General features: G+C 37.4%; 1 protein-coding gene across 1 annotated transcript; it reads left to right on the forward strand.

Annotated features, from left to right (window-relative positions):
- The first annotated feature begins 274 nt into the window (after positions 1-274).
- Positions 275-24,077, forward strand: LOC117332726 (protein UBASH3A homolog). Its single transcript, XM_033891745.1, has 12 exons — positions 275-424; positions 1,049-1,102; positions 1,500-1,686; positions 5,006-5,198; positions 8,288-8,457; positions 9,101-9,309; positions 10,823-11,033; positions 12,122-12,236; positions 14,915-15,034; positions 17,371-17,463; positions 22,155-22,394; positions 23,295-24,077. The coding sequence occupies exons 1-12, from the start codon at positions 312-314 to the stop codon at positions 23,534-23,536; spliced, it is 1,947 nt and encodes a 648-aa protein (XP_033747636.1). The 5' UTR covers positions 275-311; the 3' UTR covers positions 23,537-24,077.
- The last annotated feature ends 779 nt before the right edge of the window (positions 24,078-24,856 follow it).

The raw sequence follows: 24,856 nt of genomic DNA on the forward strand, positions 1-24,856 counted from the left end.
AATAAACCCCCATCTTCCATTAGACAAATAAAAGATATAAACCTCATCTCAGTTACACAGTGTGCGATATTTTACAACGCTGACTCAACAGATTGGTAAAAGTTAGTTATATTTTGTGTTATATCAGCTAGGATTACATGTAGTTATAGGTTTGTCAAACAACCTCTTACGCATTCTGTTATAAATTTTACTCCACTTTCATTAAAGCACAATTCCACGTTTTTTTTAACGGAAGCTGTTTCAAGCTAACCGGGCTTTCCAACTCATATCAATATTGACAGAGTTATCTCCCCTCCAATTAAGGAAGTAAGATGGCTTCTGCTGTGCTGCCGACGAGACATCGGAGAGATGAATCTATCAAACGCCAGAAATCCAAGTCAGATCGGGACATTTTGTTACAAATGGGATTTACTAAACAACGAGCGTAAGTTTTCTAAAACGTAAGGTCTTGATCTTCGTATGAATGAAAGAATTACATCTCGATAATTCTGACATGACGGATGTCAACATTTCATGGTAAGATATTATGTTGACATGACTCACTGAGTCACGATCTTCATCCAAATGTATTCTATTTATAGCTCTAGTTAATACCTTTTTCACTGCCGGGATAATAAAACGACGTAAAAGATAACTTTAAACTGTAGAACTAACCATTTACATTGTCATATTAACGAGTCACCGTCAAACTAAACAAATAAACACATGACCCCTCTAGCCACTCTGACGGGGAGTGACCCGCTCCGTGAGATGAGAGAGAAGACACACAGCTTTGTCACCTGAGAGCCAGAGTCTAGACATGTTTAGGCTATAGGCCTATGTACAAGTCAAAAACACAGAACTATCCCTTTAAAAAAAAATAAAAAAAATTGTACATTTTAAATCTGCCGACAGGGATATTGGGAGACTTTCTAGTCAGAGAGTAAAATCTCAAATCAGGAAGTCCAAAAAAAACACCTACCTTCAAGTGTGTACGGAATGCCCTGTCCTGTAATGGGGAAACATTAATAATTTATGAAAGTAACATTTTGAAAATTCTTCGTTGTAGAGAGAAGGCAATTGCGGCGACAGGAGACAGCGGAGTACAACTTGCCTCCGACTGGTAATAAGTTTCTTATAATATCGTGTTTAACTGGAGAACTGTTTAGAATAAGCTATAGTCGTATACATATTGTGAGACAAACTTGATAAAAAAATCTAAAAATTTTTGAAAATGGCTTGATCATGTTCATATTGCTTCCCTTTATAACAATATTTGTATATAAATTTTCATCTATATAAGCTGTTCTAAGCACTGATCCTTTTGTTGTAGATTTAAAACAACAGACATTGGATTTTATTTAATTAAGATGGGGATTCAAATGTTGTGACACATCTTCTGAATTCTCACGACTTCAGACTTCTGTCTATATATTGTCTATAGTATTTATTATTTCTTTTTTTGATTTGTTTCAAACTGAAGATTTCTTCTAGATACATAATTCTGTTTTGTGTAACAGGCTCTTGTCACACGTGAATGACCCTCATCTCGACCAGAACAACGCTCGGGAGTACATTCTCTATCTGTGCCCCCAGGGGGCGCTGCAGAAAGAGGTGGTAGAATTCGCAGAGAAGTCTCTCAACAGCTGTGGTTGGAATGGATCCCACGCATACTTTCCTCATATAACACTATGTCCCTTCTTCACAGTAAGTCAGCAGGAGAACCTTGCAGTAATTAATACATTAATTAAATTAATTAATTAATCACAATTTCACTTCATTAATCATTAGTTTTTGAAGATGACCAAAGTTTACAGTTGTTAGAAACATATTCCTTTTTGAGATCAGAAACGGCCTGTTGTGTCATTTTTAAAATCTATCGGTTTTCAATAAAGGCATCAATAAGTTAAAGTGTACCCTGAACGAAAAATTATATTTTAATATGTTATTGGTATTGATTAATAAACAAGAATGCAGAAAATCGCATCAAAATAGGCCGACCCATTACCGAGTAATTACGATTTTTCTCGAAAACACACCTGAAGCCCAAAGCCGAATACCTCGTTTTGGTGACCTCTGACCTGTGACGTCACAGGTTGAACACGATTGGAGCCGCCATATAGGAAATATATAGAAAACAACGTGAACAAGTGCCTGTAATTAATACGAATAAGACAACAATAATGAAAGTGCTGAATAAACTCTCTGAGTTATATTTGTGAATAAGTTAATAACAAATGCTACCGAAACCAGGGACATATCATTTTCTTTTTAAACGGGCCATATATAACATGTAGCATCTCACTAATTTTCTCTCATAACGAGCCATATACAACATGTAACATCTTATTTATTTTCTATTATAACAGGTCGTATATAACATGTATATTTTAGAAAAAAAATTTGAACGGGTCGTTGTAACATGTATGACATTTGAATAACGGGCCGTTTATAACGACTTACATCATATAGCCTTTATTATGAGGGCATGACCGGTATGTTACATAAAAATGTACCAGTATTGATTTCGGTTATAATACTTCTAGTAATACAAGTTTAAATGCAATTCATACAAGATGTGAAATAAATGCTAACCATTTTGAATTTTTTATTAGCCAAAACAGCAATGATACCGTTATTTTTGATTTTTGGATAATTGTCCGCAATTGATAAAACGTGTCCACGAAAGATCAGTAACTCCCAGATATGATTCATAAAGTAAATTTTCAACATCATGCGTATACAGTGTATATATATGAATGAGGTAACTTTGGTTAATTATTCTATAGACAAACCTTTGAGATACGAATTTTTTCGTTTATGAGGAAAACAAAAATCACTGAATTCCAAAAATAATGTGTTTGATTTCAACAACTTGAAAATGTATTCCCTATAGTATACACACAATTCCTGATAAAATTCAAGCTCAATTTATGTACAACCTGTAAAAGCATGGCTTCGGAACTTTTTTGAAGTACTCAGAAACAAAACGCGTGAACTCACAAGCAATTATCGGCGTGTGCCGATTAAGAACACCAGAAATCACAGACACCTGTGGTGCAGTGACAGGTGTGACGAGCTTGTGGACCGTAATTTCACACCCGGTAATTGTTCAGCGGTATACTAACCCATTCAAACTTGAGAATTCGTAACTCTCCGAACATGTTTATACATCTGTTAAAAGTCCCTTTTTAAGTGAAGATATGACTTGCGACACGAATGAAAAGCAAACCCACAAGGATCTGGATCACTTCATAATAATGACACAATTAAAAAAATAATAGCAAAAAAATATATAAAATTTTAAAACAAAATCATACACGAAAATTATTGCTAGTTTATAAGTTTTAGTATTAATTATGATTAGTCACAATGAAATAAATTGTATGTTTTTTTATCGTAAAAAATGGAGCTAAAATGATGGTTTTAATAAGTACTTATGCTTTATACCTGTACAGAAAGTATCAGTTATATTATAATTGTTGCGAATCACTTTTATATAATTTAACTGACAACGATCGTATATCAATTATATCTTTCTCAAGCATTTAATCGTCCTTAATCCCTGAGACCATGGCATGTAAAATAAGGGATAAAATATGTATATGTAGAAGTTTGTAGACTTCAACACTGGTATTCATACGAGAGAAAGATTTAGTCTATTGTAGATCATGATGATTTATAATATATTACTTTCTAAATTAAGTGTCCTTCATGACTAGAAGGGGGTTTTGTATAGAATATAACACATGAATTTACTGTACGTGTGTTCGTCTTTTCTCACAAACCAGAGTATCCAGAACTGTTGTATTGTTGGTATGTTTATTTGAATATTAATTTGCGAATGAAATGGCACATTATTTTATTTAAAAATGTTGATGCTGTGTTCCTTTCTTTGGTAATGAGTAAGAAATGGTAAACACATAACTAATATACATTTATTGGTGATTGGCCGATTATTACATCAGTCTGTGTTAACCAAGCGGTCATTTTCAGAGTCAATTTCACTATTTATTTATTATTTTTTTAAACTCAAACTTATATTGTTGGATTCCGACTTCTTGTCGGTAATATTTGCCAAATTCAACAACCTCAAATCTCATGTCCAGATCGTATTCAGACATGTTTGTGCTGCTACTGTTCACACTGTCCTCTATGCTACTGGGCACCATAACAGTCACTCCGTTCAACCTGTGACGTCATAGACTGAAGAGTTCCAAATCAGCGTGACTGACCAATACGCTGATTAGCAGTCGACCGACAGGTGCAAATCGCGTACTTCGATGTGCGATATCTCGGCACTCGGCCAACCGATTTTGATCCGGTTTGCGACATTCTTCTTTGGTGGTTACAAAGAATAACATATTTGATTATCGTTTTTCGTTCAGGGTACACTTTAAATTGGATTTAGTAATTTTTTCGATAAATTGCCAATTTTTTTATCACTAGCCAATGATTCATTACTACAGCCCATTCCCTCCTCTCTGTCCTTGTTGTCCAGCTATTCCAGTCACCTTCTATCCTCCCTGTCAATAGGGTCTAGCTATTCCAGTCACCTTCCCTCCTCCCTGTCCTTGGTGTCTAGCTATTCCAATCACCATTCCTCCTCCCTGTCCTTGGTGTCTTGCTATTCCACTCACCATTCATCCACCCTGTCCATTGTGTCTAGCTATTCCAGTCACCTTCCCTCGTCCCTGTTGTCCAGCTATTCCAGTCACTATTCATCCTCCCTGTCCTTGGTGTCTAGCAATTCCAGTCACCTTCCCTCCTCCCTGACCATGGTGTCTGTCTATTCAAATCACCATTCCTCCTCCCTGACTATTGTGTCAGGCTATTCCAGTCACCTTCTATCCTCCCTGTCCATTGTGTCTAGCTATTCCAGTCACCATTCAACCTCCCTGTTCATTGTGTCTAGCTATTCCAGTGACCCTCCATCCTTACATTCCACAATGTCCAGCTATAGTGATATTCAGATTGATAGTAGCGTTATATGCTGACTGTATATAATGATGTGTATTTCGTGTAGGTAGAGGATTCTAAAGTTCATGATGTGACGTGTGCTGTTCTGAAAATGGCGACCAAGCTACGGCAAACACCCGGAAAAATGAAACTGGACTTTTTTAGCCAAATAAATTTCATTGGACTGTTCGTACAGGAAGATTTCTATAAGTTTCTGTCAGATATCACAAATCAAGTTGGGGAGGAACTGAACAGAACAGGTAAGATTTTGCAGGTATTAGGTAGAGTCACACTTACACTGTTTTACAGGTATTAACCCTTTCAACCCTAAGACACTTAAGTGAACTCTGCCATTCATTCATCATTTGAAGTCCAATATGGTTAGTAGGGGTGAAAAAGTTAAGTTTTAGTCACACTTACACCGTTTTACTGGTATTTAGTCAGTGTCACACTGTTTTACAGGTTACAGGTATAAAGTTTGAGTCACATCGTTTTACAGGTATTGAGTTTAAGCCTCACTGTTTTACAGGTATTAAGTTTGAGTCACACTGTTTTACAGGTATTAAGTTTGAGTCACACCGTTTTACAGGTATTGAGTTTAAGCCTCACTGTTTTACAGGTATTAAGTTTGAGTCACACTGTTTTACAGGTATTAAGTTTGAGTCACACTGTTTTACAGGTATTAAGTTTGAGTCACACTGTTTTACAGGTAATAAGTTTGAGTCACACTGTTTTACAGGTATTAAGTTTGAGTCACACTATTTTACAGGTATTAAGTCAGAGTCACACTGTTTTACAGGTAATAAGTTTGAGTCACACTGTTTTACAGGTATTAAGTTTGAGTCACACTGTTTTACAGGTAATAAGTTTGAGTCACACTGTTTTACAGGTATTAAGTTTGAGTCACACTGTTTTACAGGTATTAAGTTTGAGCCTCACTGTTTTACAGGTATTAAGTTTGAGTCTCACTGTTTTACAGGTAATAAGTTTGAGTCACATTGTTTTACAGGTATTAAGTTTGAGTCACACTGTTTTACAGGTATTAAGTTTGAGTCACACTGTTTTACAGGTATTAAGTTTGAGCCTCACTGTTTTACAGGTAATAAGTTTGAGTCACACTGTTTTACAGGTATTAAGTTTGAGTCACACTGTTTTACAGGTATTAAGTTTGAGCCTCACTGTTTTACAGGTAATAAGTTTGAGTCTCACTGTTTTACAGGTATTAAGTTTGAGTCACACTGTTTTACAGGTATTAAGTTTGAGTCACACTGTTTTACAGGTATTAAGTTTGAGTCACACTGTTTTACAGGTATTAAGTTTGAGTCGCACTGTTTTACAGGTAATAAGTTTGAGTCACATTGTTTTACAGGTATTAAGTTTGAGTCACACTGTTTTACAGGTATTAAGTTTGAGTCACACCGTTTTACAGGTATTAAGTTTGAGTCACACTATTTTACAGGTATTAAGTTTGAGTCACACTGTTTCACAGGTATTAAGTTTGAGTCACACTGTTTTACAGGTATTAAGTTTGAGCCTCACTGTTTTACAGGTATTAAGTTTGAGTCGCACTGTTTTACAGGTATTAAGTTTGAGTCACACTGTTTTACAGGTATTAAGTTTGAGTCGCACTGTTTTACAGGTATTAAGTTTGAGTCACACTGTTTTACAGGTATTAAGTTTGAGTCACACTGTTTTACAGGTATTAAGTTTGAGTCACACTGTTTTACAGGTATTAAGTCAGAGTCACACTGTTTTACAGGTATTAAGTCAGAGTCACACTGTTTTACAGGTATTAAGTCAGAGTCACACTGTTTTACAGGTATTAAGTCAGAGTCACACTGTTTTACAGGTAATAAGTTTGAGTCACACTGTTTTACAGGTATTAAGTTTGAGTCACACTGTTTTACAGGTATTAAGTTTGAGTCACACTGTTTTACAGGTATTAAGTTTGAGTCACACTGTTTTACAGGTAATAAGTTTGAGTCACACTGTTTTACAGGTATTAAGTTTGAGTCACACTGTTTTACAGGTATTAAGTCAGAGTCACACTGTTTTACAGGTATTAAGTTTGAGTCACACTGTTTTACAGGTAATAAGTCTGAGTCACACCGTTTTACAGGTATTAAGTCAGAGTCACATTGTTTTACAGGTATTAAGTTTGAGTCACATTGTTTTACAGGTATTAAGTCAGAGTGACACTGTTTTACAGGTATTAAGTTTGAGTCACACTGTTTTACAGGTATTAAGTTTGAGTCACACCGTTTTACAGGTATTAAGTTTGAGTCACACTGTTTTACAGGTATTAAGTTTGAGTCACACTGTTTTACAGGTATTAAGTCCGAGTCACACTGTTTTACAGGTATTAAGTTTGAGTCACACTGTTTTACAGGTAATAAGTCTGAGTCACATTGTTTTACAGGTATTAAGTTTGAGTCACACTGTTTTACAGGTATTAAGTTTGAGTCACACCGTTTTACAGGTAATAAGTTTGAGTCACACTGTTTTACAGGTATTAAGTTTGAGTCACACTGTTTTACAGGTATTAAGTTTGAGTCACACTGTTTTACAGGTATTTAGTCACACTTACACTGTTTTACAGGTATTAAGGTTGAGCCTCACTGTTTTACAGGTATAAAGTTTGAGCCTCACTGTTTTACAGGTATTAAGTTTGAGTCTCACTGTTTTATAGGTAATAAGTTTGAGTCACATTGTTTTACAGGTATTAAGTTTGAGTCACATTGTTTTACAGGTATTAAGTCAGAGTGACACTGTTTTACAGGTATTAAGTTTGAGTCACACTGTTTTACAGGTATTAAGTTTGAGTCACACCGTTTTACAGGTATTAAGTTTGAGTCACACTGTTTTACAGGTATTAAGTTTGAGTCACACTGTTTTACAGGTATTAAGTCCGAGTCACACTGTTTTACAGGTATTAAGTTTGAGCCTCACTGTTTTACAGGTATTAAGTTTGAGTCACACTGTTTTACAGGTATTAAGTTTGAGTCACACTGTTTTACAGGTATTAAGTTTGAGTCACACCGTTTTACAGGTATTAAGTTTGAGTCACACTGTTTTACAGGTATTAAGTTTGAGTCACACCGTTTTACAGGTATTAAGTCAGAGTCACACTGTTTTACAGGTATTAAGTTTGAGCCTCACTGTTTTACAGGTATAAAGTTTGAGCCTCACTGTTTCACAGGTATTAAGTCCGAGTCATACTGTTTTACAGGTATTAAGTTTGAGTCACACTGTTTTACAGGTATTAAGTTAGAGTGACACCATTTTACAGGTATTAAGTTTGAGTCACACTGTTTCACAGGTATTAAGTCCGAGTCACACTGTTTTACAGGTATTAAGTTTGAGCCACATAAGAAACAGCTACACATGACTCTGGCCTACCAGTATCAGACCGAGCAGCACGACAAACTTCTTGCCATGGCCAGGGATATCAATCTGGATACGAATGTACGCTGGGAGTTCAGACTCTATTCCCGGGATATCAGCAGGGCTCAGTGTGAGGTAACTTATTCTGTTGATTTTGATTTGGTTTGGTTTGTTTTTGTTTAACGTCTTATTAACAACCAGGGTCATTTAAGGATGTGCCAGGTTTTGGAGGTGGAGGAAACCTGAAGTACCCGGAGAAAAACCACCGGCCTACGGTCAGTACCTGGCACCTGCCCCACGTAGGTTTCGAACTCGCAACCCAGAGGTGGAGGGCTAGTGTTAAAGTGTCGGGACAACTTAACCACTCGGCCACCGCGGCCCCAGTATTTGTTTCTTTAAGTTGACGGTACATTCCACTTTTGATATTAGGCTACGGTATGTTTTTTTTAGCTTTAAATTTTCTCTTCAAAGAAGGGGGCGAGGTATTGTGGCCCAGTGTTGGTACATTTTGTATCGACATCAGCCTTGGTGTTGGTCTTTCTAATATTAATCTAAAACTAAAAGATATTTTTGGGGGGTTGGGGGTGGAACCTGCTGTTTGACATATTTTGGACTTCGACTTCTTTTGCTGCCAAAACCTTTAAGTTTTTGGTGCAAATGTAGAAAGGCATTAATACATCACTTTATGACTTTACTAGGGTACCGATATTTGAAATAAGGGTCCCTGTAAGGTTAGACTATCACATCCCATTAAACAAAAATACCTGTATGTCCTAAGGTACGAAAGGTGTTGAAAGCCTACACCCCACAGCTAGGGGATGAGTTGGAGTTGATTGATGGAGACTTCGTGTACGTGGAACCCTCGGAGATCCAGGATAGTAAGGATGGATGGTACAGTGGTATATCGTGGCTCACAGGAAACTCCGGATATTTTCCTGGAACCTACACACAAAGGACTGCCGACACACGTACCTGGACACTTCACAGGTGTGTACACATAAGGGACGGGTGACATATGTGTTTGTATGTAATACAGGTGAGACATGTATTTGTATGTAATACAGGTGACACATGTGTTTGTATGTAATACAGGTGAGACATGTATTTGTATGTAATACAGGTGAGACATGTATTTGTATGTAATACAGGTGAGACATGTATTTGTATGTAATACAGGTGTGTACACATAAGCGACAGGTGACACATGTGTTTGTATGTAATACAGGTGAGACATGTATTTGTATGTAATACAGGTGACACATGTGTTTGTATGTAATACAGGTGAGACATGTATTTGTATGTAATACAGGTGACACATGTGTTTGCATGTAATACAGGTGTGTACACATAAGCGACAGGTGACACATGTATTTGTATGTAATACAGGTGACACATGTGTTTGTATGTTATACAGGTGACACATGTGTTTGTATGTTATACAGGTGTGTACACATAAGGGACATGTGACAAATGTGTTTGTAATACAGGTGTATACTTCTCATTGAGGAGATCTGAACGTCTGGTGTGATGGTCTGTCTCATTGAGGAGATCTGAACGTCTGGTGTGATGATCTGTCTCATTGAGGAGATCTGAACGTCTGGTGTGATGATCTGTCTCATTGAGGAGATCTGAATGTCTGGCCTGATGATCTGTGTCATTGAGGAGATCTGAACGTCTGGCCTGATGATCTGTCTCATTGAGGAGATCTGAACGTCTGGCCTGATGATCTGTCTCATTGAGGAGATCTGAACGTCTGGCCAGATGATCTGTCTCATTGAGGAGATCTGAACGTCTGGCCAGATGATCTGTCTCATTGAGGAGATCTGAACGTCTGGTTTGATGATCCGTCTCATTGAGGAGATCTGAACGTCTGGTGTGATGATCTGTCTCATTGAGGGGATCTGAACGTCTGGTGTGATGATCTGTCTCATTGAGGGGATCTGAACGTCTGGCCTGATGATCTGTCTCATTGAGGAGATCTGAACGTCTGGTGTGATGATCTGTCTCATTGAGGTGATCTGAACGTCTGGTGTGATGATCTGTCTCATTGAGGAGATCTGAACGTCTGGTGTGATGATCTGTCTCATTGAGGAGATCTGAACGTCTGGTGTGATGATCTGTCTCATTGAGGTGATCTGAACGTCTGGTGTGATGATCTGTCTCATTGACGGGATCTGAATGTCTGGTGTGATGATCTGTCTCATTGAGGAGATCTGAACGTCTGGTGTGATGATCTGTCTCATTGAGGGGATCTGAACGTCTGGTGTGATGATCTGTCTCATTGAGGGGATCTGAACGTCTGGTGTGATGATCTGTCTCATTGACGGGATCTGAAAAGATTATGGGTGTCTGTCTTTATAGTGTTGTCTAGTGTTATTTTCATTGTAGATATTTCAAACGTCAGTTGAATAGAAAATTTCATTTGTGACTAGAGGACCAACTAGTGCTTTGAACTTCATACACATTGTATGTATGTGTTGATTAAGAGTTTTTAATACAGATCCCTACCGATGGAAGCTAAAGTGGAGATTCTCCCGAGAGAGACACCACAGCTGCCCCCACCTCTCATCCCTGTGGGGGCCACGCCTATTGACCCTTCACCATCCCATGTCACCCAGGGAGCCATGCCCAACATCACTCACAGTAACGGGTTTGGCCTGGAGGACGATACTTACGACAATCTATGGCACGACAGTAAAGGATACGCACAGGTAGGTTTCTCAGTATAACATCACCACTTTTTGTCCTCGACGATTTTGCCGAGGGTGACGATGGTATTGAAATAGCAACTATAAGTGTCTACAAATAGATCATTAGAGCGCCTGTCAACAACCACATTAATGATATAAATATTTCAAATCAGCAGTGATTAAGAATTTTGTATTTTAAAGCACTTAATGAATGGCAGAATATGACCGGGGGGGGATTTATTGAGGGCATTATGTAGTGAGGGAATTCTTTTTAAAGTTTCAGTTTTCTGTATGTGAGGGTGGTGGTTATATCAGACGGTGATATCTCAAGGGAGCAATGTCCTTAAGGATGTATGCTACCTTACAGGACTGTCAGTAGAATTGTTGTTTACCATAAACAATACACAATGTATACAAAGTTTAGAATGACAATGAAAACAGCTTTACAGAGGATATATATAATGGCCAGGTAAAATTTTGCGTTTTAATTTTGATGGCCAGGTAAGATTTGTGTTTTAATTTTGATGGCTAGGTATAATTTTGTGTTTTAAAGTTGATGGCCAGGTAAAGTTTTGTGTTTTAAAGTTGATGGCCAGGTAAAATTTTGTTTTAATTTTGATGGCCAGGTAAAGTTTTGATGGCCAGGTAAAATTTTGTGTTTTAATCTTGATGGCCAGGTAAAATTTTGTGTTTTAATTTTAATGGCCTGGTAAAGATTTGTGTTTTAATTTTGATGGCAAGGTAAGGTTTTGTATTTTAATTTTGATGGCCAGGTAAAATTTTGTGTTTTAATGTTGATGGCCAGGTAAAGTTTTGATGGCCAGATAAAATTTTGTGTTTTAATTTTAATCAAGTTCAAGTTCAAGTTCAAGTTTTATTTTATTTGAGTGTCACATGTCAATACAATACTTGATTAAAAAATGTACATAAGAACAATAAAATACATATTGACATCCAGCCATTATTGGCTTATGAGACACTAATTACGATTAAAATCTATTAAAAGCTATCAATTATGCTATCCGTTATTGTTAAATTATACAATGATTAAAATATATAGATTATCAATGTCACATACTTATTTTTTGTGTTTTAATTTTGATGGCCAGGTAAAGAAGAAGCCTCCTCTGTCTGAGCCACGCAAGCTGTTTGTTGTGAGACATGGCGAGCGAGTGGATTTTGCTTTGGGAAAGGAATGGTTTGACATGTGTTTTAATGATGACGGTAGGTAGTGCATGTCAAACCATCAAAACACCACAATCCTAACACAACCATCCTAACACCACGATCCTAACCCAAATATCCTAACACCACGATCCTAACACCACGATCCTAACACCACAATCCTTACACCATGATCCTAAAACCACGATCCTAACACCACGATCCTAACACCACGATCCTAACACCACGATCCTAACACAACCATCCTAACACCACAATCCTAATACCACGATCCTAACACCACGATCCTAACACAACCATCCTAACACCACAATCCTAACACTACGATCCTAACACCACGATCCTAATACCACGATCCTAACACAACGATCCGAACACCACGATCCTAACACCATGATCCTAACACTACGATCCTAACACCATGATCCTAATACCACGACCCTAATACAACCATCCTAACACCACGATCCAAACACCACGATCCTAACACCACGATCCTAACACCACGATCCTAATATAACCATCCTAACACTACGATCCTAACACCACGATCCTTACACCACGATCCTAACACTACGATCCTAACACCACGATCCTAACACCACGATCCTAATACCACGATCCTAACACCACGATCCTAATACCACGATCCTTACACCACGACCCTAACACCATGATCCAAACACCATGATCCTAACACCATGATCCTAACACCACGATCCTAACACCATGATCCTAACACCACGATTCTTACACCACAATCCTAACACCATGATCCAAACACCATGATCCTAACACCACGATCCTAACACCATGATCCTAACACCACGATCCTAACACCACGATCCTTACACCATGATCCTAACACCACGATCCTAACACCATGATCCTAACACCATGATCCTAACACCACGATCCTAACACCACGATCCAAACACCATGATCCTAACACAACCATCCTAACACCATGATCCTAATATAACAATCCTAACACCACGATCCTAATACCACGATCCTAACACCATGATCCTAACACCACAATCCAAACACCATGATCCTAACACAACCATCCTAACACTACGACCCTAATACAACCATCCTAACACCACGATCCAAACACCACGATCCTAAAACCACGATCCTAATATAACCATCCTAATATAACCATCCTAACACTACGATCCTAACACCACGATCCTTACACCACGATCCTAACACCACGATTCTAACACAACCATCCTAACACTACGATCCTAACACCACGATCCTAATACCACGATCCTTACACCACGATCCTAACACCATGATCCCTAATACCACGATCCTAACACCATGATCCTAACACCACAATCGTAACACCATGATCCAAACACCATGATCCTAACACCACGATCCTAATACAACGATCCTAACACCATGATCCTAACACCACAATCCTAACACCATGATCCTAACACCACAATCCTAACAACCACGATCCTAACGCTATGATCCTAACACCACGACCCTAACACCACGATCCTAATACAACGATCCGAACACCACGATCCTAACACCACAATCCGAACACCACGATCCTAACACCACAATCCGAACACCACAATCCTAACACCACAATCCTAACACCACAATCCTAACACCACGATCCTAACACCATGATCCTAACACCACGATCTTAATATAACCATCCTAATATAACCATCCTAACACTACGATCCTAACACCACAATCCTAACACCACAATCCTAACACCACAATCCTAACACCATGATCCTAACACCATGATCCTAACACCACGATCTTAACACCATGATCCTAACACCACGATCTTAACACCACGATCCTTACACCACGATCCTTACACCACGATCCTAATACCACAATCCTAACACCACGATCCTAACACCACGATCCTAACACCATGATCCTAACACTTCGATCCTAACACCACGATCCTTACACTACGATCAACACCACGATCCTAACACCATGATCCTTACACCACGATCCTAACATCACGATCCTAATACCACGATCCTAACACCATGATCCTAACACCACAATCCTAACACCATGGTCCAAACACCATGATCCTAACACCATGATCCTAACACCACGATCTTAACACCACAATCCTAACACCATGGTCCAAACACCATGATCCTAACACCATGATCCTAACACCACGATCTTAACACCACAATCCTAACACCATGATCCTAACACCACAATCCTAACACCATGATCCTAACACCACAATCCTAACACCACGATCCTAACACCACGATCCTAACACCAATTGTTCGCCTAAGATTCCTTTGTTCCATTCATCCTCAATAGTCATTACCATTGATGATAAATGGAATCTTCCATAACTAACTATCATGCCATATCCTCTTATGATATTAGAACATTTAGCTCTGTCAGACCCAGAGCTCTTCAAATACTTGTCATGTATGGAATCATCTGAAGGTGTCATGTATGGAATCATCTCAAGGTGCTGTATGTAAATTATGAAATGTGTCAGAATCTTCAATAACCATGAGACCAAGGGTCATGATATCAGGCCAGTAACAGACCGGGGTAATGGGCCAAGATCGCTACAGGCCCTAGGGGTCTCTTGACAACTTAATGTGGTTACTTCTATGCCATCAACCTAACACTTGATGATATCGGTTTCACTATCATACATTTTTATGTAATTGACATTATTCCAGGTAACTACAAAAGGAGCAATTTGAATTTACAAAGGGAACTACCAAAGAGGAAGACACACCTGGAGTTTATCAAAGACCCTCCATTAACAGTGATAGGTCTACATCAGGCTAAACTCACAGGTAAGATACAGGTAGATAAAACAGGTGAAAATACAGGTAAATAAAAGGTAAAGACATGTAAATATATAGGTAAATAAAACAGGTAAAAATACAGGTAGATCAAAGAGGTGAAAATACAGGTAAATAACTGGTAAAGACACATGTAAATATATAGGTAAATAAAACAGGTAAAATATAGGTAGATCAAACAGGTAAATATACAGGTAAATAAAACAAGTAAACATACAGGTAAATAAAGCAGGTAGAAATAAAGGAAAATAAAACAGGTAAATATACAAGTAATTAAAACAGGTAAAATACAGGTATAGCAAACAGGTAGAACTATAGGAAAATAAAAAATACAGGTAGATCAAAGAGGTATAAAATACAAGTAGCAGTAGAAAAATGCATACCATACATATTTATATTCAATTAAACAGATCAATAATACAGGTAAAAATGTCCCCATACATCAGTTTGTTAAGTAAGTCAGCATCTGTGTCCCTCCAGCATTAATCATTTCCTGATGACTTATAGGCCTAGTCACAATATTTAGACCTCTGATGAATTAAACAGACTAGAGTCACAATATTTAGACCTCTGATGAATTAAACAGACTAGAGTCACAATATTTACAGATTTCTAATAAACTAAACAGACTAGAGTCACAATATTTACAGACTTCCAATAAACTAAACAGACTAGAGTCACAATATTTAGACCTCTGATGAATTAAACAGACTAGAGTCACAATATTTACAGATTTCTAATAAACTAAACAGACTAGAGTCACAATATTTAGACCTCTGATGAATTAAACAGACTAGAGTCACAATATTTACAGATTTCTAATAAACTAAACAGACTAGAGTCACAATATTTACAGACTTCCAATAAACTAAACAGACTAGAGTCACAATATTTAGACCTCTGATGAATTAAACAGACTAGAGTCACAATATTTACAGATTTCTAATAAACTAAACAGACTAGAGTCACAATATTTACAGACTTCCAATAAACTAAACAGACTAGAGTCACAATATTTACAGATTTCTGATAAACTAAACAGACTAGAGTCACAATATTTACAGATTTCTGATGAACTAAACAGACTAGAGTCACAATATTTACAGACTTCTAATAAACTAAACAGACTAGAGTCACAATATTTACAGACTTCTAATAAACTAAACAGACTAGAGTCACAATATTTACAGACTTCCAATAAACTAAACAGACTAGAGTCACAATATTTACAGATTTCTAATGAACTAAACAGACTAGAGTCACAATATTTACAGATTTCTAATGAACTAAACAGACTAGAGTCACAATATTTACAGACTTCTAATAAACTAAACAGACTAGAGTCACAATATTTACAGACCTCTAATGAACTAAACAGACTAGAGTCACAATATTTACAGACTTCCAATAAACTAAACAGACTAGAGTCACAATATTTACAGATTTCTAATGAACTAAACAGACTAGAGTCACAATATTTACAGACTTCCAATAAACTAAACAGACTAGAGTCACAATATTTACAGATTTCCAATGAACTAAACAGACTAGAGTCACAATATTTACAGACTTGTAATAAACTAAACAGACTAGAGTCACAATATTTACAGACTTCCAATAAACTAAACAGACTAGAGTCACAATATTTACAGACTTCCAATAAACTAAACAGACTAGAGTCACAATATTTACAGATTTCTAATGAACTAAACAGACTAGAGTCACAATATTTACAGACTTCTAATAAACTAAACAGACTAGAGTCACAATATTTACAGACTTCCAATAAACTAAACAGACTAGAGTCACAATATTTACAGACCTCTAATGAACTAAACGGACTAGAGTCACAATATTTACAGACTTCTAATAAACTAAACAGACTAGAGTCACAATATTTACAGACTTCCAATAAACTAAACAGACTAGAGTCACAATATTTACAGACTTCTAATAAACTAAACAGACTAGAGTCACAATATTTACAGACTTCCAATAAACTAAACAGACTAGAGTCACAATATTTACAGACTTCCAATAAACTAAACAGACTAGAGTCACAATATTTACAGACTTCTAATAAACTAAACAGACTAGAGTCACAATATTTACAGATTTCTAATGAACTAAACAGACTAGAGTCACAATATTTACAGACTTCTAATAAACTAAACAGACTAGAGTCACAATATTTACAGATTTCTAATGAACTAAATAGACTAGAGTCACTAGTGATGTATATTTCAGGGGAGAATCTCCTATAGAGAGATTCTGAGAGTGTTAGCCATTATAAGGCTCTGCTAACTTTAAAGTGATGTATATTTCAGGGGAGAATCTTCTAGAGAGTGGATCCACAGTGTTCTGTATATACTGTTCCCCTTCTTTAAGATGTGTTCAAACAGCGACAGAGATTTTCAAAGGTAAGCATGATGCTCTCTTCTCAGCACAGTGGTCCAGCGATAATCTTGACGATATCTAATAAGTCTGGAAAACATGTGATCTGGATGAAAATGTCAAGAAAGAGGTCTTCATTATTTTACTTTTGTTAATACTGACCCGTCCTGAAATTTAACTACCTGTTCTGGAGAAGCTTTTTAGGCAGTTATCAAAATGAGACAGGAGTTGTATTGTATGGTGACGTCTGGCCGCCATATCAAAATGAGACAGGTGTTGTATTGTATGGTGACGTCTGGCCGCCATATCAAAATGAGACAGGTGTTGTATTGTATGGTGACGTCTGGCCGCCATATCAAAATGAGACAGGTGTTGTATTGTATGGTGACGTCTGGCCGCCATATCAATATGACACAGGAGTTGTATTGTATGGTGACGTCTGGCCGCCATATCAAAATGAGACAGGAGTTGTATTGTATGGTGACGTCTGGCCGCCATATCAATATGAGACAGGAGTTGTATTGTATGATGACGTCTGGCCGCCATATCAATATGAGACAGGAGTTGTATTGTATGGTATGAGACAGGAGTTGTATTGTATGGTGACGTCTGGCCGCCATATCAATATGACACAGGAGTTGTATTGTATGGTGACGTCTGGCCGCCATATCAAAATGAGACAGGAGTTGTATTGTATGGTGACGTCTGGCCGCCATATCAATATGAGACAGGAGTTGTATTGTATGATGACGTCTGGCCGCCATATCAATATGAGACAGGAGTTGTATTGTATGGTGACGTCTGGCCGCCATATCAAAATGAGACAGGTGTTGTATTGTATGGTGACGTCTGGCCGCCATATCAATATGAGACAGGAGTTGTATTGTATGGTGACGTCTGGCCGCCATATCAATATGAGACAGGTGTTGTATTGTATGGTGATGTCTGGCCGCCATATCAAAATGAGACAGGTGTTGTATTGTATGGTGACGTCTGGCCGCCATATCAATATGAGACAGGAGTTGTATTGTATGGTGACGTCTGGCCGCCATATCAATATGAGACAGGTGTTGTATTGTATGGTGACGTCTGGCCGCCATATCAATATGAGACAGGAGTTGTATTGTATGGTGACGTCTGGCCGCCATATCAAAATGAGACAGGTGTTGTATTGTATGGTGACGTCTGGCCGCCATATCAATATGAGACAGGAGTTGTATTGTATGGTGACGTCTGGCCGCCATATCAAAATGAGACAGGTGTTGTATTGTATGGTGACGTCTGGCCGCCATATCAATATGAGACAGGTGTTGTATTGTATGGTGACGTCTGGCCGCCATATCAATATGAGACAGGAGTTGTATTGTATGGTGACGTCTGGCCGTCATATCAATATGAGACAGGTGTTGTATTGTATGGTATGAGACAGGAGTTGTATTGTATGGTATGAGACAGGAGTTGTATTGTATGGTATGAGACAGGAGTTGTATTGTATGGTGACGTCTGGCCGGCATATCAAAATGAGACAGGTGTTGTATTGTATGGTGATGTCTGGCCGCCATATCAAAATGAGACAGGTGTTGTATTGTATGGTGACGTCTGGCCGCCATATCAAAATGAGACAGGTGTTGTATTGTATGGTGACGTCTGGCCGCCATATCAATATGACACAGGAGTTGTATTGTATGGTGACGTCTGGCCGTCATATCAATATGAGACAGGTGTTGTATTGTATGGTGATGTCTGGCCGTCATATCAATATGAGACAGGAGTTGTATTGTTTGGTATGAGACAGGAGTTGTATTGTATGGTGACGTCTGGCCGCCATATCAATATGAGACAGGAGTTGTATTGTATGGTGACGTCTGGCCGCCATATCAAAATGAGACAGGTGTTGTATTGTATGGTGATGTCTGGCCGCCATATCAAAATGAGACAGGTGTTGTATTGTATGGTGACGTCTGGCCGCCATATCAAAATGAGACAGGAGTTGTATTGTATGGTGACGTCTGGCCGGCATAAAGTCCGGCGATCTCTCTCAATCTAAACCAAGCTCCCTGACACTTTGTATGCTTTGTAATCATGATATTTTAGTTGCATTTGACGGAGTGGCATTTTGATTTGTCATTTGACGGAGTGGCATTTTGATTTGTCATTTGACGGAGTGGCATTTTGATTTGTCATTTGATGGAGTGGCATTTTGATTTGTCATTTGATCGACTTAAGTAGTTTTTGTCTTGAGATCTGGAGATGAATCTCTTTGAAACATCAGGACGTATTTTAATTCCAATTTTTGTTAAAAACATTATTGCTTATGTTGTAATACCTCTGCAACGAAGCTAGGGGAGTTAACTGGAATCAGATTGTCTGTCCGTCCGTCCGTGGAGTTAACTGGAATCAGGTTGTTTGTCCGTCCATCCGTATTTCAATCCTGTGTTCACATATCTTTAAACTTAAGCTTTTTCTATTAGTCATATAGTTATGGCTTCTGATAATAAGGAGGAATTTTATTGGTGACTTCTTATTATGTACATTTTGATATAAGATATAAAAGGTTTTTATCATAATGCAATCAAGGGACATAACTATGATATGAGTTGTCAAATTAGAGCAGCCCAGAAAACTCATAATCCGGACCATTTTGTTCGGGAAGGAAATTGTTGAGAATGACTTTATTTTCTGTAGATAATGTAGGTGACTTTATTTTCAGTAGATAATGTAGGTGACTTTATTTTCAGTAGATAATGTTGGTGACTTTATTTTCTGTAGATAATGTAGGTGACTTTATTTTCAGTAGATAATGTAAGTGACTATATTTTCTGTAGATAATGTAGGCGACTTTATGTTCAGTAGATAATGTAGGTGACTTTATGTTCAGTAGATAATGTAGGTGACTTTATTTTCAGTAGATAATGTAGGTGACTTTATTTTCTGTAGATAATGTAGGCGACTTTATTTTCAGTAGATAATGTAGGCGACTTTATTTTCAGTAGATATTGTAGGTGACTTTATTTTCAGTAGATAATGTAGGTGACTTTATTTTCAGTAGATAATGTAGGTGACTTTATTTTCAGTAGATAATTATATAATGTAGGTGACTTTATTTTCTGTAGATAATGTAGGTAACTTTATTTTCACAAGATAATGTAGGTGACTTTATTTTCAGTAGATATTGTAGGTGACTTTATTTTCAGTAGATAATGTAGGTGACTTTATGTTCAGTAGATAATGTAGGTGACTTTATTTTCAGTAGATAATGTAGGCGACTTTATGTTCAGTAGATAATGTAGGCGACTTTATGTTCAGTAGATAATGTTGGTGACTTTATTTTCTGTAGATAATGTAGGTGACTTTATTTTCAGTAGATAATGTAAGTGACTATATTTTCTGTAGATAATGTAGGCGACTTTATGTTCAGTAGATAATGTAGGTGACTTTATGTTCAGTAGATAATGTAGGTGACTTTATTTTCAGTAGATAATGTAGGTGACTTTATTTTCTGTAGATATTGTAGGTGACTTTATTTTCAGTAGATAATGTAGGTGACTTTATTTTCAGTAGATAATGTAGGTGACTTTATTTTCAGTAGATAATGTAGGCGACTTTATTTTCAGTAGATAATGTAGGCGACTTTATTTTCAGTAGATAATGTAGGCGACTTTATTTTCAGTAGATATTGTAGGTGACTTTATTTTCAGTAGATAATGTAGGTGACTTTATTTTCAGTAGATAATGTAGGTGACTTTATTTTCAGTAGATAATGTAGGTGACTTTATTTTCAGTAGATAATGTAGGTGACTTTATTTTCTGTAGATAATGTAGGCGACTTTATTTTCTGTAGATAATGTAGGCGACTTTATTTTCAGTAGATAATGTAGGCGACTTTATTTTCAGTAGATATTGTAGGTGACTTTATTTTCAGTAGATAATGTAGGTGACTTTATTTTCAGTAGATAATGTAGGTGACTTTATTTTCAGTAGATAATTATATAATGTAGGTGACTTTATTTTCTGTAGATAATGTAGGTAACTTTATTTTCACAAGATAATGTAGGTGACTTTATTTTCAGTAGATATTGTAGGTGACTTTATTTTCAGTAGATAATGTAGGTGACTTTATTTTCAGTAGATAATGTAGGTGACTTTATTTTCAGTAGATAATTATATAATGTAGGTGACTTTATTTTCAGTAGATAATGTAGGTGACTTTATTTTCAGTAGATAATGTAGGCGACTTTATGTTCAGTAGATAATGTAGGTGACTTTATGTTCAGTAGATAATGTAGGTGATTTTATTTTCAGTAGATAATGTAGGTGACTTTATTTTCAGTAGATAATGTAGGTGACTTTATTTTCAGTAGATAATGTAGGTGACTTTATGTTCAGTAGATAATGTAGGTACACTTTATTTTCAGTAGATAATGTAGGTGACTTTATTTTCAGTAGATAATGTAGGTACACTTTATTTTCAGTAGATAATGTAGGTACACTTTATTTTCAGTAGATAATGTAGGTGACTTTATTTTCAGTAGATAATGTAGGTGACTTTATTTTCTGTAGATAATGTAGGTGACTTTATGTTCAGTAGATAATGTAGGTGACTTTATTTTCTGTAGATAATGTAGGTGACTTTATGTTCAGTAGATTATGTAGGTGACTTTATTTTCAGTAGATAATGTAGGTGACTTTGTTCTAAGGTTTGCTAATCTGTTTGTAGTGTACAATTTACCATGGAAGCTGAGAATCGAGCCGGGGTTGTACGAGTGGACCGGCTATCAAGCTGGGGTTCCACGGTGGATGGCACCCTCCGAACTCTTACAACACGGCTACCCAGTGGATACGACCTATGTTCCACAGTATCCACGAGAAAGACTTGTGGAGGATGAACCCGTGGAGGTGTTATATGCCAGGTCGACAGAAACCACAAAACAGATCCTCAAAAACCACGAATTGGAAGGTATTTAGGGTTCAGTGGGTTTAATTGTAAATAGTGTACATACATTGTAGTGATGAAGTTGGTGAAATATAGAAAGCCATTATCCAGCTAACGCAGCTTACATTTTCAATGCAGTGATGAGCAGTGAAAATATAAGTTTTTCATTTTTGACCAATCAGAGCAAACCTTTGTATTCACCTCATTGAAACACCCAATTGCAACTTACAAAGCATGGGTTTGTTATCTCAAATGAAATCACATGATTTATTACACTAGGAGAAATCTCCCCTTAGTTCAGTAGAGCTGTTTATTGCATTTTTACCAGTGAAATATAGAAAACCATTATCAAGCTAACAAAGCTTATAGTTTCACAGCAGTGATGCGCAGTGAAAATATATGTTTTGCAGTGAAAATATAAGTTTTTCATTTTTGACCAATCAGAGTGAACCTTTGTATTCACCTCATTGAAACACCCACTTACACAGCCTGAGATAATCCCAAATGAAATCACACGATTTATTACACTAGGAGAAATCCCCCTTTAGCTCAGTAGAGCTGTTTATTGCATTTTTGCCTGTGAAATATAGAAAACCGTTATCAAGCTTACAAAGCTTAAATTTTCACTGGATGTTTTTGAAATGTTCTGATTGGCTGGATGTGTTTGAGATGTTCTGATTGGTTGGATATGTTTGAGATGTTCTGATTGGCTGGATGTATTTGAAATGTTCTGATTGGCTGGATGTGTTTGAGAAGTTCTGATTGGTTGGATGTATTTGAGATGTTCTGATTGGTTGGATGTGTTTGAGATGCTCTGATTGGCTGGATGTGTTTGAGATATTCTGATTGGCTGGATGTGTTTGAGATGTTCTGATTGGCTGGATGTGTTTGTGATACTTTGATTGGTTATTTTGTATGTTGTAGGTGGGAACCTGTTATTCGTTGGACATGCTGGAACGTTGGAGCTGTGTACTAGACTTTTAGTGGGAAAAGGTGCCCGCAATATCAATGACTATAAAAAAATTCTACCCAAAGTGCCATATTGCTGTGTTTGTGCAATAGAGGAGGACCCAGCCAGAAAGAAATGGGCAATGATAGAACCGCCATCTCTACCCCTGACACACGGCCGTAACTATAGTCAAAGAATCATACCTTTGTTGCAGTGACGTCACACAGACTCTTAAGAAATCGCCATGTTACTGAGTCCATACCTTTAGTTAATGATTGTACAAGGAAGTGCAGAGAGTTGACTCTTCAGAATAAATTTTCTTCACCGACACATTTCTACTGAAAGTGCTAAGGATTAGACATCATTCCGGGATCATTGTGCTAATTAATACGTTTTCAGTGTAAATTCACAGAGACCTTTGTAATATATTTATTTACAAATGCTTTATAAACAATAGAATATAAACCAGTGATTGGAGTAAACAGACCCTTCACTACTATAATACGTCCCTGGTGTACAGTAGTGGTTGATGGTGAGGGGTAATCACTACTATAATACCTCCCTGGTATACAGTAGTGGTTGATGGTGAGGAGTAATCACTACTATAATACCTCCCTGGTATACAGTAATGGTTGATGGTGAGGGGTAATCACTACTATAATACGTCCCTGGTATACAGTAGTGGTTGATGGTGAGGAGTAATCACTACTATAATACCTCCCTGGTATACAGTAGTGGTTGATGGTGAGGGGTAATCACCGGGTCTATAATACGTCCCTGGTATACAGTAGTGGTTGATGGTGAGGGGTAATCACTACTATAATACGTCCCTGGTATACAGTAGTGGTTGATGGTGAGGAGTAATCACTACTATAATACGTCCCTGGTATACAGTAATGGTTGATGGTGAGGGAGTAATCACCGGGTCTATAATACGTCCCTGGTATACAGTAGTGGTTGATGGTGAGGAGTAATCACTACTATAATACGTCCCTGGTATACAGTAGTGGTTGATGGTGAGGAGGTAATCACTACTATAATACCTCCCTGGTATACAGTAGTGGTTGATGGTGAGGGTAATCACTACTATAATACGTCCCTGGTATACAGTAGTGGTTGATGGTGAGGAGTAATCACTACTATAATACGTCCCTGGTATACAGTAGTGGTTGATGGTGAGGGGTAATCACTACTATAATACGTCCCTGGTATACAGTAGTGGTTGATGGTGAGGGGTAATCACTACTATAATACGTCCCTGGTATACAGTAGTGGTTGATGGTGAGAAGTAATCACTACTATAATACGTCCCTGGTATACAGTAGTGGTTGATGGTGAGGAGTAATCACTACTATAATACCTCCCTGGTATACAGTAATGGTTGATGGTGAGGGGTAATCACTACTATAATACGTCCCTGGTATACAGTAGTGGTTGATGGTGAGGAGTAATCACTACTATAATACGTCCCTGGTATACAGTAGTGGTTGATGGTGAGGGGTAATCACTACTATAATATGTCCCTGGTATACAGTAG

The sequence above is a fragment of the Pecten maximus genome, chromosome 8 (assembly GCF_902652985.1).
Source record: "Pecten maximus chromosome 8, xPecMax1.1, whole genome shotgun sequence".
NCBI classification, from domain to species: Eukaryota; Metazoa; Mollusca; class Bivalvia; order Pectinida; family Pectinidae; genus Pecten; species Pecten maximus.

Coding starts and splice junctions, on each gene's coding strand:
- LOC117332726 (XM_033891745.1), top strand. CDS start 312: ATGGCTTCTGCTGTGCTGCCGACGAGACATCGGAGAGATGAATCTATC. Junction 1,103..1,499: donor GTACAACTTGCCTCCGACTG/GTAATAAGTTTC, acceptor TTTGTGTAACAG/GCTCTTGTCACACGTGAATG. Junction 1,687..5,005: donor CACTATGTCCCTTCTTCACA/GTAAGTCAGCAG, acceptor TATTTCGTGTAG/GTAGAGGATTCTAAAGTTCA.